Here is a 24,020-nt window from a genome sequence, read left to right as displayed (position 1 = left end):
TTCCTACAACAAGTAGGAATTTTGTGTCTGTGATACCCTGCGTTAAAATTGGTCAAAGTGACCAACAGGTTTAAATCATAGAATCTCAGAATGGTTGGGGTTAGAGGGACCTTAAAGATCATGCAGTTCCAACCCCCTGTCCACTAGACCACGTTGTTCAATAAATAAATTTATTGAGGAAAGAGAAATGCCAGAGCACAGACAAACCACCTTGTGAACCTCGTCTCTCCAGGAAACTGGACCCACGCACATCGGTTTGACTTTATTCCCAGGACCTTCTCCTCCATATTTTCAACCCCAAGCTGTGTGAGCTGAGTGTGACAGTCCGTCCCTGTGCAATGCAGCACCGGCTCAACTGATGCTCCCGCCTGGATCCTCCCTGTCCCATCACCCTCCCATGGGAACAGCACCCATGGAATCAGAGGGGGGCATTACAAGATCCTTTCCCAGAGGCTGTTCTTACCCTGAGGGAGAATTCACCCCATCCCTTTCCCCTTGCAGACGACTACAAGTCGGAGCTGAGGGAGCAGCTGCCGCTGATCGCGGGGTCCGCGGCGGCCGGGGTGGTCTTCATCGTCTCACTGGTGGCCATTTCCATCGTCTGCAGCAGGTGGGTCCCTGTGGGATGCTGTGTCCCTGCAAGGTGGAGGTGGTAAGGTGTAGATTTGGGGTAGGAGAGGAGGGATGGGGGACCCCTGTAGCTGCAGAAAGCACCGAGATGCCACTGCTCCTGGAGTGTTGCTGGCGGGGAAGCGGGTTGTGGCCACCAGCAGCTGCTGGTCCCTGAAGCCTGTCTGTTTTCTCCCTCTCCTCTCCCAGGAAGCGAGCCTACAGCAAGGAAGCTGTGTACAGTGATAAACTGCAGCACTACAGCACAGGCCGAGGTGAGTGGGGCAAAGAGGGAATGGGAGGGTGATCCCTAATCTGCACCCGGCATCTGCCCCACTCCTCTGCCTTCAAAGGGCTGGAAGCCCTTGGGCAGGTGGAGAGGACCATGGGGAGGGAGTAGAGATGACCACAAATGTGTGTCAGGCTGTCGGGGTGGTTTGCAATGGTGCAGCACTGTAGGTGGGAAAAGAAGCGTGCCAGGAGGGATTTGGGGGATGATGAGGGGTTTTGGGGGATGCAAGGGGTAGGGGGCATGTAGGGAACAAGGGCTGGGGAGAGGATGCTGTGAAGGCTCACAAAGGAGAAAGGAAGGGAGAGAAGTGGTGTTCAGAGAGAAGAGGAGCTTCTCATCTCCTGCCACAGGCTCTGCCTCTGCCACAATCAGTGCTGGGCTATATGGATTTTGGGAGCATTGCTGGGGAGTGTGGGCTGATGGCTGGCACTGCTGCTGTCCTGTCCACGTGGCTGATGTTTGCCCTGTACCCTGCTCCAGGAAGGATGTGCAGACAGTGACTGGGAAGGTTTAACTGGCTTTGGGCTGCTGATCCCCTTGGCAAATAATTGGGAGAGCCTGAGCTTTTCCTGAGAGACCTCTGTGGTTGGTGGAGCTGTGCACCACAATAAATCCAAGGTGTATTTGTGTGGAATGTCTGTCAGGTGCCCCTCCAGCAGCCAGCACTGGAAATGACAATAAAGCAGCAAAGCAGCAGCTTTTTTGGGGGGGGGGATTTGCCACCTGGTGCCCACAGGCTCCATGCCCCATCCCTGTGGGATGTAAATCCGATTTACACTCTCCTAGAGATGCCTCTCAGGTGCAGTTGGCTGCCTTGTGGGAAGAACCATCTCTGGGTCCTGGGCACCTGCCTGGGGAAAAGAGATATGGGATGCAGGGATGGATGAAGGATGGCTGGGGAAGGCAGGGAGCAGAATGGATGAGCAGAGGAGAGGGATGGAGACGGAGTGACCAGCCTGGCAGAAAAATTCAAGAGGGCTGAGAGGGCTGGAAAGGGGTTGCAGGCAGCAGGAGAGCCCAGCCAAGTCAGAAAAGCACACTGGATGTCGTTTGACCTTCTCAGTTTCATCCCAAACCTTCCCAACGTGATGGCAGCACTGTGGGGGGCCTAAACCTCCCGGCAAACAATAAACTGTTTTCCCAACATCACCGGGTGATCCTGAAATACAACAGACCTGTGCTTTTTCTCCCCGTTTCCTCCACGTTTCTGCACTGCAGGGAGCAGGGCAAGATTTATTTGATGCCTGATGGCTGAACCCGTGTCAGGCTGCAGGTGGACTGATTTTTCCCATTTTCCCCCGGTTTTGAAGCATTCCCCACCCCATGTGTGTCTCTGGCTTGCTCCAAGGACCCCAAATCCCGGGATACTCAAGCTAGGTAGGGAAGCAATGAAGTACATGCCTGTCTTTGTTTTTTAAACCTGGTGGATGTGAGGATTGGTGTGTGAAATCCGGGGGTGCCGGCGCTCCCGGACTCCTGTCAAGGTTAGTGAGCCTCCGGGTGCTCCGTTAGTGCAGATGCTCGAGGAAAACAGGTGGAAAATTTGTGGTGAGCAACTAATGGAGTAACGAGAGCATCCTCTGGAACAAATCACTCTGTGTTAACTGGCACAGCAATTACAGCCTCCCAGCACAGCTCTGCCATCCCTCCGGCAGCCCCCCCCGGGATCGCTGCCGCTGCCAAGGACTGCCCCGGCTGGGTTTTGGGGTGACATGGGGTCTCTCAGGCTGTGATTTTTCATGGTTTATCCCTGCCACTGCTTCACTGGGAGCTTTGAGATTGGGAAAACAGGGAAAGCACCCTGCTGAAGCACTAGGGATTCAGCAGGGGAGGTTTTTTTCTGTCCCCAAGATAATTATTCCCAAGGAAAAACGATGCGAGAAGGAATTGGACACTGGATTCAGGGACAACTTTTGAAGAGTGATAAAAAATCTGCCATAGTCTGCAGCAGTGATAAATGGCCTAATCCAGTTTTTAGGAGTATTGGGATGATGTTAAGAGCACGAAGCCCTTTTTGGTGCTTTTGGTGGTGTGCTTCAGTACCCGGAATTTCACTCAGCTTCTGCCAGCGATGATTAGGGTTAGGGTGGCTGAGGTTTGCAGAGTTGAGGAGTGGGTTTAGCTGCCCTAATCCCACTCATTTGGGTGGGATGAGGATGAGGGGGGAGCTGACCCTGGTGTTTACTGAGTGCATGGGCAGACCCTGGGGCAAATCAGAGGGTGTTTGAAAACCAGTGACAGTGAGCAGGAAACTTTGGCATTGTTTTCTCCTCTATTTTTTCAACACGTTGATCAGCGAGTCAGTCTCCGTTACGATCCTGTAAATCCCTTTGTAATCCTGGCTGGAGCATCAGCTGCTCTTGTAAAAAAATTTATGGGGCAGTTAAAGTGTATGAGACAGAGCTGTAAAGGGATTTATGAACTGGGAGATGCACAGATGGCTTCATTGCAGCCTTCCCCACCTCCGAGGTGCAGAGCTTTTGCCCCAAGCGCCTCTTTTGGGGGTGAGGGTGCTCCTACCTGGTTCCTTCCTGGTCCTTGATGCCCCACAAGCAGCTGTCCCTCGGTGGCTGTTTGGCACCAGCAGTGCCCACTGCAAGGGTTTTGTGGCTCCTCCTGAATTACTTTGCAGCCAGGGGAGCTGATTTGGATTCCTGGCGCAGAGGTGATGCTGTGGTCCATGCATCCATCTGTGTGTCGGCTCTAGAAGGACTCTGGGAAGCACCAGTGTGACAGGATCATGGTCCTTGGTAATGCCCTGGACAGAGTAATCAAATCACTGTAAGGACGAGGTGCCTTGGGGAGGAGGACCAGGCAGTGATGTCCCTCCTGGTGTCCTCCAGAGATGACCCTGAGGGGCTTCTCCGCCATCCCTGGCCCCTTTTTTTGGACGAGAAATAGCACAGGAAGCTGAACTTCCCCTGGGAGGACCACAGCCCATTCTGGGTCCCCGTGGTACAACACTGGGGGTGGCTGTGACCTCACTCTGCCCTGCAGCCGTGCCCCCTGGCAGCTCCACAAGCCCCTGGGCATTCAAACACAATGTCTGCAAACCCAATCTGGGGAACGTGGGGGTCTGTTTTGATTTTTTTCCACCACTGAAAAAGGGCAAGAGCCCACTTGCAGCATCCCCTGCTCCGTGTTGCCCCCGTGCAAGGGACCACACACGTGTCACTGTGCCCGGCCAAGCCGGATTTTTATGGATCCATCCAGGTTGTTGGTTATAATTGCTGCACTCTGTCAATTTAGTAGCCGCCACAAAGCTATCAGAGGCCTTTTTGGATAAATAAATATTTCTTCACTAACGTGTGGAGCCTCATAAAGCCTTCACCGTAAAGCCAGCACGTTGTAGTTCAGGTCTGTAACTGCTCCCATTGCCAGGGAGGAGGAGGAGGAGGAAGGACAACAGTGGAGGAGTGGAGGGCAGAGGAAGAAAGGAGATTTGCAGGGGAGAGCTGGGTGCAGTGGGGGGACCAAACTCCATTTCTTGGCCAAGGCACAACTGCTCTTTGTTTCCCAGGCTGCTTGATGGATGACTTGTGGATGCTCCATCCCTGGGACTGTTCAAAGCCAGGTTGGAGGGGGCTTGAAGCAAACTGGTGGAAGGTGTCCCTGCCCATGTCAGAGGGTGGAACTGGATGAACTTTAAGGCCTTTCAGCCCAAACCATTCTATTAATTCTGTATTTTTATAATTCTCTTCCTTTTGCTGTTGTTCCCATCTTTCCTGCACCAAGGGTCTCCAGGGATGAAGATCTACATCGACCCCTTCACCTACGAGGACCCCAACGAGGCAGTCCGGGAGTTCGCCAAGGAGATCGATGTGTCCTTTGTGAAGATAGAAGAAGTCATTGGAGCAGGTGGGTCTCACCATCTCCTGCTGCCCATCCCTCCCTGCCCTGTCTGCCACTCCTGTGTGGCCAAACACGCGCCTGGAGCAATTTTCTGGGGAAGCACACGTGGTCCTTCACCGGGAAGCAGTCAAGGAAGCCTTGAGACATTTCTGGATTTGTGAGAGGTGAGGGTGGACAGGAGGTTGGCTTATGCTGTCAAAGTGCCTCTAAGGTGGGAAAGGCTCCAGGAATGTATTCACTGGCTGACCATGGGGCCTCTTGGGATTTCCCACTTGGCTTTTCCATGAGATAACAAGAAAAGCCAGATCTCACTGTAGTCTGTGCCATATTCCCATACATATGTATATATACACACACGTGCACGTATGTGTGTGTCATCTGTGCTGTTTCTATTGCCATTTTTAAATAACTATGTCATACTCTTAGGAGAGAAAGTGAGAAGCTGTTGGGGGGAAGCTGTGAAGAAGCAATGACTTAGTTTGGTCGTGATCAAGTTCAGTGATGTATCACCTGCCCTTTGCTGCTCATAAAGGCAAAGTAGCTGCAAACCTGGCTTAGATGTAATCCCTCCACACGCAAATTGTGCCTTGCTGAAGGAAAAGCTCTCCTGCTGGAAAGGAGAGGACGCTTTCTTCATATTTTAAATCAGAGAGCAGACATGTAAACAGACCAATTATTTTCCATCCCAAGATAAGTGATGTGCAAAAAGGCAGCTGAGATTATCAGTGCTGACAGCTGATATTTGAGGTCATCCTTAAATGTTGAAGCTCTTGCTCTGCAAATCCTTCTTGTGGGGGTCTGCAAGAACAGCCCCAGCCTTTGCTTGTGTTGGTGTTGGGCTCTGTCACCTCGGAGAAGGTTGCAAGCCTAAACACGTCCCCAGCAGCAGACGTTGCCCCTTCTAGAGAGGACAAATGAGCAGATTTGTAGAGGAGAGTGTTGTTGAAGTGTGAACTGGCTGCCATTTCTCATCTGGTTGGTCTGGAGACCAAACAGCCCAAGATACTAGTGCTCTTTGCAATGTTTTACGTGGAGGAGGAGGAGGAGGTGGTAGCAGATGGTCTTGAGGCACTTGATGCTCTGATCTGGTTGACAAGGCGGTGACTGCTCAACGGTTGGACTTGATGACCTTGGAGGTCTTTTCCAACCTGAGTGATTCTGTGATTGTCTTGCACCTGCAGGGGAGTTTGGAGAAGTGTACAAGGGCCGCCTGAAGTTGCCGGGCAAGCGGGAGATCTACGTGGCCATCAAAACGCTGAAAGCCGGTTACTCGGAGAAGCAGCGGCGGGACTTCCTGAGCGAGGCCAGCATCATGGGGCAGTTCGACCACCCCAACATCATCCGCCTGGAGGGCGTGGTGACCAAGAGCCGGCCGGTCATGATCATCACCGAGTTCATGGAGAACGGCGCCTTGGACTCCTTCCTGCGGGTAGGACGAGCCGGGGCTGTGGGGACTGTTGTTCGGTTGTGGGATTCGGGAATGAGATGTTGGTGTCCTGTTTGTAAATCCCAGCCTGTTTGCTTGGGTCGGGAGCTGGTTGCAGTGTGCCATGCACCCCAAAAATGTGTGTTCTGGTGCTGGTTACCTCTGCTTTAATCAGGCAGGGCAGCTGGATGGTCCTCTGGGGAGGTGCAGCGTCCCCCTGAGGTTGGGGTGAGCGCCCTGTCCCACAGTGGGCTCTGTGCACTCACCCCAACGCCTGCTCTTTGTGGCCGCAGCAAAACGACGGGCAGTTCACAGTGATCCAGCTGGTGGGAATGCTCAGAGGGATCGCTGCTGGGATGAAGTACCTCGCGGAGATGAATTACGTGCACCGGGATCTGGCTGCCAGGAACATCCTGGTCAACAGCAACCTGGTGTGCAAAGTGTCCGACTTCGGCCTCTCGCGCTACTTGCAGGACGACACGTCTGACCCCACCTACACCAGCTCCTTGGTAGGTACCTCTCGTGAGGTTTTACCCTGCCCAGCGTTCCCCGTGCCTGCCCTGCACCCGCTGCCAGCTGGACCTGGGACAAGGGTGCTGGATGTACACCCTGGCATGGGTGGGAGCATCTCATGAGTGTTCTCATCATGTACGGTCATGGTGGTTCCCACAAGTCATCCTCTTTTCCCTCCTTTCTCTTACTCCTGTTCATGAGTTTTCTACCTCCCTCCTCCCCAGGCATCTTCCTGCCCTCCACAGTTTCCCAATAAGCCTCTTCCCTTTTCTCCGTGGAGGAAAGGTGCACAGAGGGGTCCCTGGAGAGATGGGAAGGAAAGGCAGGGAGATCACAGCAACTCCTGACGGCACAGCGATGGCGTTTTAACTCCCCTTCCCCCAGCACTCCAGGTCTGGACTGCTTTTCCCTGCTGGAAACTTTTTCCATGCATTAATTAAAGACACAAGCCTAATGGGAGCTCTGCTGTTCCCCAGCCACCCTTTTCCTCCTTAATTCACTCATTCATAGGTAACAGCAGCTCCTCTCTCCCCTGCTCCCACTGCCCCGGGGGACCCCCAGCTCCCTACCATGGCCATCATCCTGCCAGTAAGCCCTGAGCCCCTGGGTGTTCAGGATGACCAGAGGGGAAGGGGATGAGTTAGGATTAATTAGGAGAGCATGCAGTGGTGCCGGCACGAGGCTGCACTGACTCCTGCCAAAGGAGTTCCTTGGGCTGCCAAGCTGTGCCCAGGCACCAGGGCTGGTCCAGCTGTCAAAATGAGAAAGCCATGGACATGCCTTTAAGGCTGACTCAGCAGCTCACCAGTTGCAGCCCTTCGTTCTCCCTCCCCTGCTCATGGGATGTTTCCACCCCCCCAGACCTGCCCCACACCCTGCCCAGCCCCTCTGCAGGCAGCAGCCTTTGAGCAGACACCCAGCTTTTATTTTTCCTTCAAAGACCCCGGCAGTAGCTGCCGAGATGAGGCATGAATTAGTCTTTCCCCCACCTTCAGAGATAAAAAGAGATTATCTCATCTGTGTTTTTATTTAATTTAGGCCATAATAGATCTCCCTGGCAGCTGGGAAGTGATGCTGTGCCTGCGATTGCATCACTCTGCCTCCCACAGCAGGCTTTTCGCTCCGGGGAAAAGGCAGGAAAAACAACCTAGCAGTTAATTTCTTCATTTGTAGTTATTCAAATCAAATTTTTTGCCATTCATCCCTCAAGAGCAGCTGACGCTTCCTTGGAAAGGCTACAGAAAACAATTGTGCTGAACAATTTACAATGCAGTTCTGCCCCCGGTAAATTCCGTCCGTGTCTGTGGTTTTCCTTATCCCTGGGCTCTTTTTGTGGTTATTTCAGCAGAGCTTGCCCAGGGAGCAATCCCTCTGTGTGCTGCCCCTCCTTACATCCCTGCCCCCTCAGCATGGCCTCTGGCCCCGGGACTGGCCCTGTCTTGGTGGGGTGGCTTGAGATGCTGAGCCTGATTCTGAGCTTTTAGGAGAAGCAAACAAACCCTGGCTGGTGGGTATCCAGGCTTCTCTGCCAAGGGAGCTATTTCTCAGCTGCTCTCCCTTTTTCCCCTAGGGGGGTAAGATCCCTGTCAGGTGGACGGCGCCGGAGGCCATCGCCTACCGCAAGTTCACCTCGGCCAGCGACGTCTGGAGCTACGGCATCGTCATGTGGGAGGTGATGTCGTTTGGGGAGAGGCCCTACTGGGACATGTCCAACCAAGATGTAAGCACTGGTGGTCATCCAGCCTGCTCTGGGGGCATGTGGGTGGCTCGTTCCCTAAAGAAAGCCCTGCCTGAACGGCTCTCTCCTTCCTGGAGCCTCAGGAGCACTCGGTTTGGAGATGAAACAGGCTGGCGAGTGAGAGGATGCAAGGAGGGAAATTGGGAAGAAAAGCCAGTGGGCTGGTAATTGGACTTCAGCAAGCTGCAGGGCCTTTGAAAATGTTCAGAGGGCTTACGAGCAGGGAAGGAGCTTTGGAAGTGCGACTGCTGCACTCCGGCGCGATCCGCCGAGATAATGAGTGGCAGCTCTCCGCTGGGAGGAACTGCGGCGCGCGGAGCATCAGAGCGGAGATTAACCTCGGGGAGCGCCGGAGCCGGGAGCGTCTCCTCCCGCTCCCTTTGCTGCTGATCAGCTGGGCCGGCCTTCCCGGCTGCCTGTGGCACCCGTGCCCGCACACGCGGCCGACGAGCGCTGCTTGCCCCTCCGCCAGCCCCCCCGAGCCCCTGCCCCTCACGTACCGCTCTGTCCCCACTGCCTGCAGGTGATCAACGCCATCGAGCAGGATTACCGGCTGCCCCCGCCCATGGACTGCCCCGCCGCCCTGCACCAGCTCATGCTGGATTGCTGGCAGAAGGACCGCAACACCCGCCCGCGCTTCACCGAGATCGTCAACACCCTCGACAAAATGATCCGCAACCCGGCAAGCCTCAAAACTGTGGCTACCATCACCGCTGTGTGAGTGCCCGGCGCGTGGGAGTGCTCCGTGCCGGCATCCCGAGTGCTCCGTGCCGGCATCCCGAGTGCTCCGTGCCGGCATCCCGAGTGCTCCATGCCGGCATCCCGAGTGCTCCATGCCGGCATCCCGAGCCACGGCAAAAGGCTCCCCTCGGCCCCAGAGGGAAGGATGGGAATTCATCAGTCGGTTTGGCGGGAGTGAGGGTTTCTATCTTTGCTCTGCCTGACAGTCAGACAAAGAACATGTAGTTTTGAGCCAAGCAATAGCAATAATTCTTTGCTATTGATCCTTTATGGTGTGTGACCGTGCGGGCGCGGCGGCTCCTCTGCTGGCGCCTCCGTCCCTGTGGCTCCTGTGGCTGGATTGCAACATGTGGGATTGCAAAGCTGCTTGGCACAGTGGTATTCCCACAGGACATGCCTTCCTTGGGGGAGCACAAGGGTGTCTGGGGTGGATTGAGGGGCACACGCGTGTTCTGGCTGGGCTCAGGGATGGCAGCCCCTCAGTGCCAGCCAGGCTTGTCCCCAGCGGTGTGTTCCTGTTTCAGGCCTTCTCAGCCCCTCCTCGACCGCTCCATTCCCGACTTCACTGCCTTTACCTCAGTAGACGACTGGCTGAGTGCTGTGAAGATGAGCCAGTACCGGGACAGCTTCCTGACTGCTGGCTTCACCTCCCTGCAGCTGGTTGCCCAGATGACATCCGAGTGAGTTGGGTGTCTGAAAGCTGGATGCTGCCTGTCTGGGGGTTGGGAGAGGTGGGAAGGTCAGTTCAAGGCAAAGGGTGGGTGTGAGCGCCCCTCACACTGGGCAGGACCACCCTGAGTTGGAGGTGGCCACATTCACCATCTGGGAGTCAATGTGTGGGTGTGTCCCTGCTCACAGGGCTGCGTTTGGGCTCTTTGGCTGTTCCAGCTGAGCTTGCATCCCTCTCCTCATTTAGGGACAGCAAAACACTACCCTCAGCTGCCCACTGATCTTCCTCTGCCTGTCTGTCTGTCTTCCAGAGACCTCCTGAGAATAGGGGTGACTTTGGCTGGGCACCAGAAGAAGATCCTGAACAGCGTCCAGTCCATGCGAGTACAGATGAGCCAGTCTCCGACCTCGATGGCATGACGTCCCTTGTTTGACGGGGAGGGGCGGGGAGGGCACGCAGAGGAGGGGCAGAGGTGGGAGGGGAGGAACTGGCAGGTGCCAATGGGGCAGTGTTTGGGGAGGAGCCGCCGCTGCCTGGGGACTGCGACCGCAGACGAAGGATGTTCCTGGGACTCGTCTCTAACTGGTGACTTCCGTTCCTCACCAACAGAAGCACACTTAGCAATGTCATGGGGAACAGCGTATAAATACATATAAATATGTACAAATCATATATTTAAAAAGCAAAGCAAAACAAAAAAAACCATAAAAAATGATGAAGACAAACCAATGTGCGTTGGGGAAGCAAACCCAAACCCTAGAGACCAGACTCCAATCCCACCACCAGTGAGCAGTGGTTGAAACTGAGAAGGAGGAAGGGGCTGTTGGGGAAGGGAGAGGCATGAGATGGAGCGTCCTGTCCGGAGAAACCAGCTTCCTTTTTCTTTTTTCGTCCTCCCTCCCTGCCCCAGCCCTCCTGTCTTGCCCCGCTCCCCTCTCTGCTCATGAACTGGGTGGAAGTGTCCTCAGACGTCTCCGCAGCTCCCTGACATCCTACCCGGGTGCCACTCCGGCAACTACCAAAGGACTTCGCTGACCACTGCATGGGGGATCCGACTCAATCCAGTTAATGTCTTCATATTGAAGAAGAGATGTACCTTCAATAGAAAACCTTGGGTTTTGGTTTTTTTCTTTTGTTCATTTTTTGTTGTGTTTTTTTTTTTTTTTTTCTCTTTCGCTTGCATTTTTTTTGCAAAAAGGAAAAAAAAAAACAACAAAAAAAAGGATTAAAAAAAAAAAAAAGGAATCTCCATCCTGGAAAACGGAAAGAGGTGTTCCCGTGTGTGTGTGTGCGCGCTCGTGCGCCCGTGTATGTTGTCGACCTACCGTGGACTCACTGCTCGTCCGTCGCCGGCGGTCACTGCTGACCCTGCGGCCAGCGGCCGGCCGGGCCCTAGCCCGGGGGGCCAGGGGTTGTACCCACAGCCCCCGGGGGCGGGAGGCAGCCGGGAAGCACCCGGCAACAAAGGAAGTGCTCAGCATCCTGGAAGCGGGGAGGAGGACGCCAAGGGCCCGCGCGGTGGGGATGGGACCGGAGGAGCCGCCGCGTGGCTGTGACTGGCTTGGTGGCTGCTGGAGAAGGAGAAGAGATGCTCTGGGAAATGGACTGCTCGGGCCTCCAGAGCCTCGGCGAAGATGGCTATGGAGGACTTTTTTCCCCCATCTTGCAGACCTAAGGATTTTGATATTGATTTATGGACTTAGGTTTCATGGCTTCGGAGGTAGGTCCGTTTGTCTTGTGTGCCTCTCTGTCTGTCCATCTCTGTATTTTTCTGCTCTTGCTTCCTTGCAGCCTCTCACGGTGGATGTTTCCCAGTGTGTTAAATTTGATTTTTATTCTTTTTTTATTTTTTTTTTTTGTTCCTCCATTGGTCTCCTTTGCAAATTGATCCGGTTGAAATCACCAGGCGCGTGTCAGTGTTTACCCAGAATATTGTAAGACTGGGCAATCTGACTTCCCTCCGCGGATCGCGCCGGGAGTTTATAAAACAAATGAGCTCTTAATAAGGCTTTTACTTAGAGGGTTGTGTGCGAGTTGTAATGATCCATCACCACGCTGTGCCGGCGCTGTGCCAGCAGCCAGTGGTGTGGCGAGGGACTGGTGGTGTGGGGTGGCTGCCTGGCCCTGCCTCCAGGGCTGTGGATCCCGGAAGGGATTTGGCAGTGTGGTGTGTGGAGACCCTCTGTCCTCCTCAGTCAGCCTCTGTCCTCATCGCTCATCCATCCCCACTGCTCGCACTGTGGGGATGACCTGCAGGGTCATATCTCAGGGATGTTCCACTTCCTCCTGTGTCACGGGGAATGCTTTATGTCTGTGTCACGACCATGCCCACACCTCTCCGTGCCGTAGCGATGCCCTGTGTCCCTCAGTGCCATGAGGATGACTCACATCCACCTGTGCTGTGGGTTTTCCCCATGTCTGTCCTTGCCATGGGGCTGCCCCATGTCCATCCACGCCATGGCATTGCTCCATGCCCATCTGCCCCGTCGTATTCCCGACATCTGGCCTCACCAGATTTCTTGCTGCTGCCGAACACAAAAGGACGAGTCCTTCCTCTCTCTGGCTGCTGCCATCCCTGTCCACGTGTCCTGGGTGGGATCACTGCCCCCTGTGCTGGGGCCGTTGGGGTTTGCTGTGGCTGGGGGGACCCCCATGTATCCTGTGGGGAGCATGTGCTTGGTTCATGATGGTTTGTGAGGAGCACGTTCATTGGCTCGTGCTGATGATTCATCACCTGGGGGTGGGGTGCTCTTTACCTCCGGGACTATTTCTTTCATCGCCCAAGGAAGATGACCCGCGCTCCGCCGAAGAACAGGAACTAACGAGAGGCAGGAGTGAGCTTGTTTCAAATCATTGAACTCCCCCCAGAGAAAGAGGCAGAGAAAAACACCCCTTGTTTACAACAGCAGGGACTGTTCCTCGTCCTGTCTGATAGACGATCCCTAATACCTCTCGGGACGCTCGTGGCCCAAATCTGTATTCCAGGATGTTGTCACACGGAATACAACATGCAGATGGAGCGGGTGCCGTGCATGCTAATGCGCCGCCGCGCCACATTGATATTCACTGGTGGTGAAGGGTCCTTTGTGGGTTTTTTTATGATTTCTCTTTTATTAGAAGGAAGCTAAAGGCATTTAAAGGAACGAATGACAGCCGCACAGGCTAAATATCAATACTCCACCTTTATGACTCCCCTGTGGTGTTGCCCGGCTGCGCAAGCACCTGTGAGGCAGCGGGTCCTGCTGCCCTGCTCAGGGTCCTCTCTGTGACACCACTGCCCCTTTTTCACCCTTTCTAACTCTTTCTTAATATAAAACCTTTAATACAGAATCATTAGGTTTAGAATAGATTGATCAACTTTTGACCGATCCCTGCCTTGTCAGCCCGACCAGAGCACTGAGTGCAATGTCCAATCTTTCCTTAAACACCTCCAAGGATGGGGACTCCACCACCTCACTGGGCAGCCCCTTCTATTATTTAACCACTCCTTCAGTGAAGAAATTCTTCCTGTTGTCGAGCCTGAACCTCCCCTGGGGCATCTTGAGGCCATTTCATCTTGAATATGAAATATGAAGTGTTCACTCCTGCCCATCCCACCCAGCAGACTGGGTACTCGTGAGTGGATAAACAGGCTGTCCAGGTGCTTGGATGCTTTTGGAGATACCGAGTCCTGCTTTACATCCTGGTTTGATTTCCCAGGGTGGATGGTGCTCCTTGGCCCGCCCATGCTGCCAAGCACCCCTGACACATGGCCACAGAGGTGCCCCTGGGCATTGCCAGGACTGGTGGTCTCTCTCCCAGCTGTCTGATGGCTCCTGGGCTGTGTTGTAGCAGATGATTCCCATATCCCACCTCTCCTAATGGGTTGTTCCTACAGAGGTGGCATCTTGGCCTTATACCAGGTCCACCTAGCCGGGGGGCCTGGAGATGTCCCCTCCAGGGTCACAGGAGAGCCCAGCAGCAGATGGATGGTGCCTAGGGCTGAGCAGGGAGGATGCAGGTGGCTCAAACAAATCCCTGCAGAAATGAGGCATCGTGGGCCAAGGGAGTTGCTGTCAAGAGAACACTTGAGGGAGGGTCACCATGGGCCATCTGCTCTCCTGCCTTTCTATAAGAGCCTTTTCATCCAAAATGGAAGATTTCACCAAAGGCCGTCAGGCTGTTAATGAAAAACAAGGGGAAAAATGCAAAGCAGCCATGTTTGATTTTTGCTCTTTATTGAAAAAAAGTAACATAAAAACATCAGATGACTTCTGATGTACCATTTTGTTTCTTCAGAGACCTTTCTTCCAAGTACAATCAGTTTTCCAAACTGTGAAGCCTTTCCGCCTGGGAGTGACAGTGTTATCCCTGCCTGGCCATGACAGCAGGGTAGTGTTTGGACTGCTCCTCCTTTTCCTTCATCAGATGCCAAGGTGGCACCTCTTTGATGGTGCCCTATAGCTCCTCCCTGGGCAAGAGCCTCTTCCCTGGCCTAAAAATGAACACTCCCATTTCACATCTGATCCATGCTGGTTGGTGTTGGACTTCCTTTTTGTTGATCCCAAAGGAGAAGGGGTGACTCAAAAATTATTTTTTCCTCTGCAAAGTTTTGGCTTAGAAGGAAGAAAAAGGCATTTTGGGATCAAAGAGGACCAACTCCACAGGCCTGTCATCCGGGCTGGGCTCCATCCATCCCACAGGGTCCTGGTGGGTTCAGCTGCCACGTGCTAGTGCTGGGAGGTGCCCACTGCTGGGCACTCCAGGGTGGATTCTGGCCCCCCCACAACTGCTCGTAGGTGGAGCTTTGGTGCCTCACTCCCGTGGCTGTATCCCAGCTCTGAGCAGCAACACACGGATGCAGCTCCTTGCCTGGGTGAGCCCACCTCACCCTCGCCCCCGATCCCGTCCTTTCACTGAGACACTTTGCAGTTGTCAGCTCCTTCTCTCCATTTCTATGGCAACTGTAAAAACCTCGACCCTTTTGTGTCTTTTTTATTTTTTTTTATTTTTTTTTTTTGTGTGTCTGGGTTGGCTTTGTCTTTTTTGCATGGAGCGTTAAATCAAAAAACCGAGACTTTTTGCTACCAAAACCCTGCTCTGAGCTTGGCCTAAAGTCTTGTGTGGTAATCAGTGGGCAAGATGCTCATGTCTGGAGTGAGTGTTGCCAACTGGTTTCACGTTGCCTCTTCCCTCCACCAGCCCCACTGTTGCTCCCGTCATCCCTCAAAAAATCCCCGTTGGCAATTCAGCTGTGTGGTTGTCCCTGGGGCTTTTTCATGTCTTTTGTACAGCCCCATCCTTGGGTGTGGTGGAGGAGGCAGCAGCTTTCTCAACAGCAGTAATTAAAAGGAGATGTTGTGCTGCTGCCAGCAAAGGTGGACCCAAGGCTCTCGCACATCCAAGGCAGGAGCGAGCGTTTGAACGGGGAAGTGGAGTGTGTATTCATGGTGTTATTATGTGCCTCTTTCTATAAAAAAAAAAGGAATGCATTTTATGCCATTTAATGACCTTCAAATTAACAGTTCTTTGAAAGCACTTATGTATATTTAATTTTAAATGTTGCTGCAAGTCAGAGTGGGGCTGCGATGAAAACAGCAGGCGGCCGGTTTTTAAATAAGAGCGATCTCAGACCATTATTTCTGAGCCTGTCAGCTTGTGGTGCCTCTAATGCTCCTTTCCCAAGGAGGAATCAGGGCTGTCCTTCTCTCTGTCCCTCTGTCCCCCTTCCCTTCTCCCCCATCTCTGCTCCAGGAGCTCCCCACCTGCCATCCCGAGCCCCATGGGATCTCCTCTTCTGCTTTCCGCTTCTCCAGGGTGTTTGATTCAGAGGGAGGGAAGGGTTGGTTTGGGGTTGGTTTGCAGAGATCTCATCAATGAATCTGCCTGCATCCTGAGGACATCTCTGTGGGAGCCAGGGGAGCATCCCAGCTGGCTCATGGCCTGGGATAAATCATTGGGCATCACCTATGAAGGGTTTTTTCTCTGCCACCAACCCTTGCTGTTGTTCTGTGATGGGGACAGACACGTTTCTGTTCTTTAGGATCTGAACTAAGGCTTTTGTCTCTGATCCATAAAAACTGCCAATATATTCGAGCCACTCTGTGTTCACTTGGAAATCGTTACTCTTAAACATCGAATCTGACTTTAAAAAGAAAAAGGATCAATCAGCTTCTGAGACGAGGAATGGATTTACAGACCCCAAAACGTTCTGTACCTCCAAGGCCACTCTTCCTCCTTGAACTGCCAATGGAAAAGCGGGTGGTGGGGGCCAGGGCTCACATCCAGCTCTGGCACTCAGCCAGGTGCTGCATGTCCCCTGCTCCCATAAAGTGCCCCCTGCACAAGGAGCTGCAAGGGGGATTTAACACTCGTATCATTATCTGCTCCTGTGCCTCTTCCATGAAGGATCCTGCCAGGGTGGGTGCTGGTCTAATTGCAGCTTGGGCTGGCCATTTCCAGTGAGTCTTCTTGCAATTTTGGAAGAGCCAGAAACTTTTTGAGCAGTGATGGAGGAGAGGCAAAGTCCACACCAATGGATTCCCACGGTGAATGGTTTCACCCCATCAGTGGTTTCTCCACACTGTTCCTGTTCCAGCTTATATCTTTAATCTTTTTTGTGGGTTGGAAAGGTCCTTTGGGATCATCTGGTCCAACCCTTCTGCCATGTAGGAATGGCTGTGTCTTTCCCAGCTGAGCTCAACCTCCTCCAAGCCCCATCTCTGGGAGGTGTGTCAGTTTGTGCTCTCCCATTTTTGATGTCCTCGGGGTTTGGTTTTGTGTCTGTGTCTCACGGGAGATCTGCTGGCTCCTGTCCATCACTGGACCCTGATGGGCTGTGTTCCCATACCAGGGCTTGGTGTGGAAAGAGGAGCTTTCCAGTCAGGAGAGGGTCTCCTCTGCTTTATGTAGCCTGAAGAGGTGTGAGATGGGAACCATGAGCATCCATGGCATTAAATCTGGTCTCTTGCTTCACCTCAGAGCAGCAGATGAGTGCTGGAGAGGGGAGTGCACCTGCCTGTGGTGACCATGGTGCCCTTCACCTGGGCCTCTCAGGGTTGTCAGGGCTGCTGGCACTTGGGTTGGTGTTCCGGAGCCTTCTATTTTGGCTGGCTGTCCTCCATGGAGCAGCACTGTGATTATCCCTCCAGCCTGAGCTGCCCCTCTCTCCCTCCCTGTCTGTCTGTGTCCAAGTATCTCCACTGTTTCTGCTCTGCTTCCTCTGGTCACTGGAATTTAAAAGGCTGTGAAGCCCCTGGCTGTCCCACCCTGCTGTGTGGCTCTGCTGTAGTGGCTGGTTTTGGGGTCCCAGCAGACCCCAGCACATGGACATTGTAGGTGACGTGACCATGGATGGGGTGGCCCTGCCAGTGGCACAGGTGGGATGGTGTTGAGGTCTCCTGGCCCGTCTCTGGAGGGAAATGCTGGAGGAGGTTAATCTGAACAAACCAAGCGTGTGTTTTAAGTGGATTAGTTGAACTCTGCTCCCTCCCAAAACAGCCAGTGCCCTTTTGGGGCGGATGTGGAAGTGGATTAGGCAAAAATCTACTTAGCGCTGTGTTAATTCTAGATAAGTGTAGGGGGATTAACGCCTATCCACTTAAAAAAATTAATTGGAGTGAACTTTTCTCCGTGCCCCCAAGTAAACAAGGCTCAGCAGCTTCCCCCATCCACAGCTTGGGCTGTGCCTTTCCCTTCTCTGCTCTCCCATCCCCACACGTGGTGCAGGAGCTGCTGTCACGGTGGGGGGAACCTGCTCCTCTCTTTGATTATCCCCAGGGGTCTCATTAGGCGGTTGAACCCTTGTGTGAGGGTAGGGGAGAGAGGGCTGGAAAATTATGGTCCCCATCAGTGCAATTATCAATGCTAATTAACACCGAGTGGGACTGAGGGTGGGAGGAACAGCCTGTGCCAAGCGTTGTCTGAGGAGCTGAGAGAGCCTCGAGCCTTGAGAGGGCTTCCATGGACAGAGGGGTGTGGAACATGCTCACATTGGTTGGTTTGGTTTTCTCCCCCCTGTACTTTGGGTGTAACCTCACATTCCCCAGCTTAAATATTTGGGAAGGTGTCCACGGCCAGAGGCTGCCTTGGGCAGGGACTCAGGTCCGGTGTTTTGTCTGGGGTTAGTGCCTGGGTGGCAGTGCCATGTCACAAACCCAGTGGTGCCCAGATGAGGAGGGGGCTCTGGGAGGGAGGGAAAGGGCAGTGAGATGTGACTCCCCTTTACAGGGGGGTTGGATAGGGAGAGCACCCTGAGGCTGGCACCTGCCTGCATCCCAACCACTGCCCACATCCCAGCCCACATCCCAACCACTGCCCACATCCCAACCACTGCCCGCATCCCAAACACTGCCTGCATCCCAAACACTGCCCACATCCCAACCACTGCCTGCATCCCAAACACTGCCCACATCCCAACCACTGCCCTCATCCCAACCACTGCCCGCATCCCAACCACTGCCCAACCACTGCCCATATCCCAACCAGTGCCCTCATCCCAACCACTGACTGCATCCCAACCACTGCCTGGATCCCAAACACTGCCCGCGTCCCAATCACTGCCCTCATCCCAACCACTGCCCTCATCCCAACCACTGCCTGCATCCCAACCACTGCCCGCATCCCAGCTCACATCCCAACCACTGCCCGCATCCCAACCATGCTGCTCACTGCCCTGTGGCCACGCTGGGGGCCGATAACGCCTTCCCCCATGGAACATCCTCTCCCATGGAACACCTTCCCCCATGGAACGCCTTCCCCCACGGAACGCCTTTCCCCATGGAATGCCTTCTCCTCCCACAAACGTGGCCCTTTTATTGCTGTTTGTGTCACGCCAACACTTCCAGGCTGAGATCAAAGCCCTCCACGCCGCCTCGCAGGGGTTCCCACGCTGGAGCTCAGGGAGGAGGAGGAGGAGGTGTGATGAGGGGGTGATTCAGTACCTGGGGGATGTGCTGTGCTGTCCCCTCCCCATCCTCCTCCAGCTGTTCGTGGAGGATCCCTGTCCTTTGGGATCCATCCTTTGGAATCGGCCCAAATCCTCTGTAGCTGCCCCCGGACCGTTTTTGCCAGGACGAAGGGCAGGGCTGCAGCTGGTGCGGGAGAGCTGAGCCGGCAGCCGCCACCCCCGGCAGGGTGCGGGTTCCCCAGGGAAAATAAACCCCCAAACCCTTCCCCGTCCCCACTGCTGCCGGGCGGGTCGGGCGGCGGCGGCTGAAGGAGCTGGGAAAAGGCCGTGGGGGAAGGTGGAGGTGGAGCCGGGAGCAGTGCCCGGGGCTCCAACCATCGCTCATCACCAGCTTTAATGTGGCCGAACCCGCAGCCGATACAAATCCTGTCACCACCCGGACTTGGGCACCCACCTCGGTTTATACCCATCCCCAGGACCCGCCCGGCTCAGCATCATTACATTAATTATATTAATTATATTATATTATAGGTGGTGGATTCACCATCCCTGGAGATTTTTAAACGCAGATTGGACGTGGCACTGAGTGCCATGATCTAGGAAATGGACTGGATTTGGACCAAGGGTTGGACTCGATGATCTCGGAGGTCTTTTCCAACCCAATCGATTCTATGATTCTATGATTTCTGTTACTGCTTTTTTCCAGCTGTTTTGCTGTTCTGTTCCCAGTTACATTAAGGGGAGCTGTGACACCAAACCTCCAAGCACGGCACCAAAAATGGACCCTTGTGCCTAAGAAATACCACTCAGCAATATCTTTTCCCCCAGCTGAAAGTCCTTTTTTCTAAAGATAATCTCAATTTCTCTTCTCTTTTCTCTGCCCCTTTTTCCACCAAGCACTACATTACTAAATAAAACTTTCATTACTACCTGGGTTTGCTGAAGAAAAAAATTATTTCCATTCAGGAGAACGATGAATTTTAATAGGAGTGAAATGTCAGGCACAGCTGGAGTGGGTTTCTGAAAGCATCGGTATGTTTGGAGAGGCACAGGGACCCCAGCAATAATTAGCCAGTGAGCCCCAGCTTTCGGTGGCCCAGCAAAGGGACCCAGCAGTCAATTGCTTTGTTATTTAATGTGCTGCCTTTATGTTTCCAGGGTGCAATTGTATATTAAAAGTGTCTTTGCCTCTCCAAAGTGGCTAAATAATGGAATTTTGCTGCTGGGCGGCACTTCTTGGTTGCAGGGTGAGGAGAAGGTGCCCCTGGGGCTGCTCCTCTGGTTCCGAGACATTCTGGCTTCCCCCCAGGAGTGGAGAAGATGGGGATTTTTTGTTACATTGGAAAATGACTCATGGTGCTTTGTGATTTGCTCCTGTGTTCGACCCCGGGGTGCTCATCTTGCAGTGGGAGGTGGGGAAAAGGCAACTTGGCTGCTGGGGCACATGGAAACTCTCCCGCCCCCAAAATTGCATCTCAGCCTCCGCTCCCTGAAGCATCTCGGCTTCACAAAGAAATCCGTCTCCTCCGTTCCTTTCCTTTCCCCCCTGAGGAGAAATAGAGAGCTTTCAGTGAAATCATCATTTTTCTGACAGCATATTAATTAATCCCTGCTTTTAGTGTTTTTTTCCCCCCCCATTTTTTTTTTTTTTTTTGAGAGGCTGTATCTGCTGCAAGAAGCCTTTGGGTTTCGCTGGGCGCAGTCCCTGCCGGCTGTGGGACGGGGTGGGGGCTCGGTGGTGAAGGAGGTACCGAGTCTTGAGCACTGGGTGTGCTTATTCTCACCCTTTTCTCCTTTCCCTCTTGCCTTGCAGGGGCATCGAGTCCAGCATTGCAGCGGGGCAGCAGCGCCAGGAGGGGGTCCCCAGGGACCGCTCCCCCACCACCCACCAGACGATGCTCCGGGAGGTCCCCGCAGCGCCCCGGGCCCCCGTCCCCCCCTTCCCTGTCCTGTACATAACCAGTGAGATGTCTGTAAAAGATTTCAACCCTTGGAATTTTTTTTGCCCTCCCTCCCCACCTCCCAGCCCGCCTCCCCCCCGCCCCCCCCCCTTCCTTCCCCAATTTGTTGATTGTGTTGAAATTGTCGGAGTTTGTAACAGTAACTTTCAGAGAATATTGTACTAAAGAGAAAATTGCACTCAATAAAAATGATGAAAGAAGCCTGGTCCCTCTCCTTCTCCTTCCCAGGGGCAGCCTTTCCGCTGACGGCTTCTCCTCAGCTCGGAGCTGGGGGAATATTTGCCATGAATATTCATTTGGGGAGCTGGCAGCGCTCCATCACTCCTTGACTTACCTCGAATGTTGATGTCTATCAGATCCGGCTCCCCGGTTTGTAAATGAAGTGACTTTATTCTCGGCGATCCCTATCGGAGGTTGCTTGCTGCAAAAGAGCCAGGAGAAGGAGTTTTCTTGGCACAGGTTTTCCCGAGGAGCGCATTTCAAAGCCCTCGTGTGCGATCGCTCGGGGAGGCCGCGCTGGAAGCGCTGGCTGGGATGAAAGCACCGCCCATGCTGGCTGAGCACGGCGGCTCCTCGCTTCCCGAGTCCTGCTGGAGCCTGTCCACGAAAGGCTGATGCTCATCTTGAACCTGCTTTCCCTAAGGATTACTGTACATCGTGGCAGGAAAATGAATTCTTCCTTTTTCACCGGCTGCTCTTGGGCATTGTATCCTGCTGGGATCACACAACCCATCCAGCTCTCTCAGACACAGGGTGGGATTGTTGGGATGTCCTGTGCAGGGCCAGGAGTTGGACTTCATGATCCTTGTGGGTAACTTCCAACTCAGGATATTCTATGATTCTGTGATCCATTCTATCCTCAGTCCCTGAGGGCAGCTGATCCTGCTGGCACTGGGAACATCCTCCAGCCGGCAACGAGGGCTAAAACAGGGGCTGGAAGTTTTGTAAATGGACAGATTTGGAAATATGCAGCCACCACTGACATATTTGGGATTCTGAAAAAGGAGCTGCTACTGGAAGAGCTTTGGAGGTGTGGGATACAGGCTTCCCACGCCCCATGGCTTTGGGGTGATCTGGTGGGGAGGGAGGCGAGTGCTGGTTCAGCTGGAGGTGGAGCTGGCACATCCCCACGGTCCCTGGCATCCTGTAAATCTCCCATCAGTGCTGGTGTTGACCTGGGGTGTTACCATCTTCAGGTCCTTGCTGCTTCTCCAGGGTCATTATAGCTGGGATTTTTTTTTTTTGTTTATAGGGTTTTTTGACTGAGTTCCACGTGCTGGTGGCTCCAGGTCCCTGGGGTAGGACTCCACCGCCCTGGGCTCGCACACCACAGTGAAGTTTGCCTCACACTTGTACACAGGGGGAGGACTGGTTTTTTGGGTGTTTTGGGTGGTTTTTGCCAAGCCCATCCCGACAAATGAAAGCAGATCATCTCTGCCATAAAATCCAGCCTCCTGGCAGGACTTTGGACACACAAGATGCAAATAGGCAGCAGCTGATGGAGGGCAGAGCGAAGTTGTTTGTGTGTCCTTAATTGAGTAGATACTTGATTTAATGGGCTACTGGTGTGGTTTAAATGAGTGTTCATGTTTCTTGAATCCTCTGGGATTTGGGGCCCTGAGAGGGTATATCCTTTACACAGGTCGCTCCGAGGTTTTCCCATTAAGTAACCAAAAGACATTTACAGCCAGTGCTTAACATTCCCCAAGTAACTTGCTTGGGAATAGCCTTTTAACGGGGTCTGGAGGAGCCCTGCTGACAGTTTGATGGTTAACGGGGCTCTGAAGGAGGGTCTGGAGCCCCTCAGCAGAGCCTGGATGTGTCTGGCCAGTCCCTGTTGGACCCTCACCTCCCTGACATTGGTTTATACAGCTGCAGCCTCTGGCCCCTGTGTTTTATTCCCCCCACGAGCCAACCAGTCACCAGCTTCACTTGCATCCCAGCTGGAACGAGATGTCATTTACTGAGGCCACACAGCATCCAAAAAAACTTTCCCTGAGCTTTGAATATAGACACAGGTGGCTGTCACAGCCAGAACGGAGACCAACCCTCAGGATAAAAAATCTTTCCTTCATGGCTCTCAGGTTTGAAAAATGGAAGCAGCGTGTTGGCTCCAATTACCCCTCAGCAGCTCCCAGAAATCTGGATGTACCCGGTGCTCCGGCACACCAGCATGATGCCGGACTAACTCCAGCACTGTGGTGGAGTAAATCCTTATTTGCCCCACTGCAAGGAGAAAATTGAACTGGGACTGGGCTTGATATGGGACAGGAGGAGGAGGGCTCCCTGGGAGACACGATGCTCCATGGGTGCAGTGTGCCCTGGAGGATTCACACGTGGAGCCTGGTGGGAGACACTCTCGTTCCCTTGATGATGTTCCCACCCCATGCCACAGGCCTGAGGACAGCCCTTCCCAGGGGAAGAAAGCAGCTGGGAATGTACTGGCTGCACAGAGACCTGGGGGCAGTGAAGGAGGGGAGGTTGGAGACACACACATCCCTGTCCTCTCCCACCTCCCCTCCCCTCCCTCCCACACTCAGCAGTGAAAGACAAATAAAAGATGAGCCCAAGAGGACTATTGGCTAAATTGTAATTGGAGCAATATGGTCTGATGATAAAGTTTCGTGCCAGCCCACATTAACTGGCAGCAGCTGCTGGAATTATTGGAGATGCCTCATCGCCTATCCAAAGGGCCGGGATTTCCTGGAGGACAAGCCAGGCAGGCTGCAGCGGTGCTGGAGCCAGGAGGGCTCGGATGGAGCAGGGCTGAGGCTGCTGCAGTGTTGAAATCTCCAGGCCGTGTGGGAGAGGTTTTTGGGGATGCTCACGAGAAAGTCACCTCCTGTTGCCAGCCAGATGTCTCAGTTCTGTTTATCTGGTCACACACTCATGCATAGCCTGCACCTCCCTGCACCCCAGGGGGGTCAGGACAGGGCAGGATTTACTCCACACAGTTTGCTTTTAGCTGCATTTCAGGCACTGCCTTGATTAAACCTGCACAGCTGCCCCCCCTCACTGCCCCAAAGCCACCGCCAGTGCTGAGGGGGGGATTCTGCCCCTCTGCCCTGCTCAGGTGAGACCCCACCTGCAGAGCTGCCTCCAGTTCTGGGGTCCCCAGCACAGGAAGGACATGGAGCTGTTGGAGTGAATCCAGAGGAGGCCACAGAGAGGCTCCAAGGGCTGGAGCCCCTCTGCTCTGGAGCCATGCTGGGAAAGCTTGGAGTGTTCACCTGGAGAAGAGAAGGCTCAGGGAGACCTCTTAGTTCCTTACAGACACTGATGAATTTATTTCCCCGAGCTGTTATGAGGAGATGGGGTACTGTTTTATTAC

At 53.7% G+C, this 24,020-nt stretch overlaps 1 protein-coding gene and 2 long non-coding RNA genes across 3 annotated transcripts in view; 2 read left to right on the top strand and 1 right to left on the bottom strand.

The window, feature by feature from the left end:
• EPHB1 (EPH receptor B1) overlaps window positions 1-11,102 on the top strand; it is a 68,238-nt gene extending 57,136 nt beyond the window's left edge. Inside the window, exons 8-16 of the mRNA XM_064666653.1 lie at window positions 502-610; window positions 820-884; window positions 4,637-4,759; window positions 5,935-6,182; window positions 6,473-6,688; window positions 8,263-8,412; window positions 8,954-9,147; window positions 9,696-9,851; window positions 10,152-11,102. Coding sequence (XP_064522723.1) covers window positions 502-610; window positions 820-884; window positions 4,637-4,759; window positions 5,935-6,182; window positions 6,473-6,688; window positions 8,263-8,412; window positions 8,954-9,147; window positions 9,696-9,851; window positions 10,152-10,260 — 1,370 coding nt within the window. The 3' untranslated portion in view covers window positions 10,261-11,102. The remainder of the gene's footprint in view (window positions 1-501; window positions 611-819; window positions 885-4,636; window positions 4,760-5,934; window positions 6,183-6,472; window positions 6,689-8,262; window positions 8,413-8,953; window positions 9,148-9,695; window positions 9,852-10,151) is intronic.
• Window positions 11,103-11,208: 106 nt separating this feature from the next.
• On the top strand, window positions 11,209-20,889 carry LOC135419819 (uncharacterized). Its single transcript, XR_010433177.1, has 2 exons — window positions 11,209-11,561; window positions 20,542-20,889. It is a non-coding gene; the product is annotated as an uncharacterized LOC135419819 (long non-coding RNA).
• On the bottom strand, window positions 19,629-21,316 carry LOC135419820 (uncharacterized). The gene is made up of 2 exons (XR_010433178.1): window positions 21,024-21,316; window positions 19,629-20,274 (listed from the first exon to the last, which is right to left on the bottom strand). It is a non-coding gene; the product is annotated as an uncharacterized LOC135419820 (long non-coding RNA).
• Between the last annotated feature and the right edge of the window lie 2,704 nt (window positions 21,317-24,020).

The sequence above is a fragment of the Pseudopipra pipra genome, chromosome 10 (genome assembly GCF_036250125.1).
Source record: "Pseudopipra pipra isolate bDixPip1 chromosome 10, bDixPip1.hap1, whole genome shotgun sequence".
In the NCBI taxonomy this organism is placed as follows: domain Eukaryota; kingdom Metazoa; phylum Chordata; class Aves; order Passeriformes; family Pipridae; genus Pseudopipra; species Pseudopipra pipra.
This window is presented reverse-complemented; position numbering and strand designations above follow the sequence as displayed.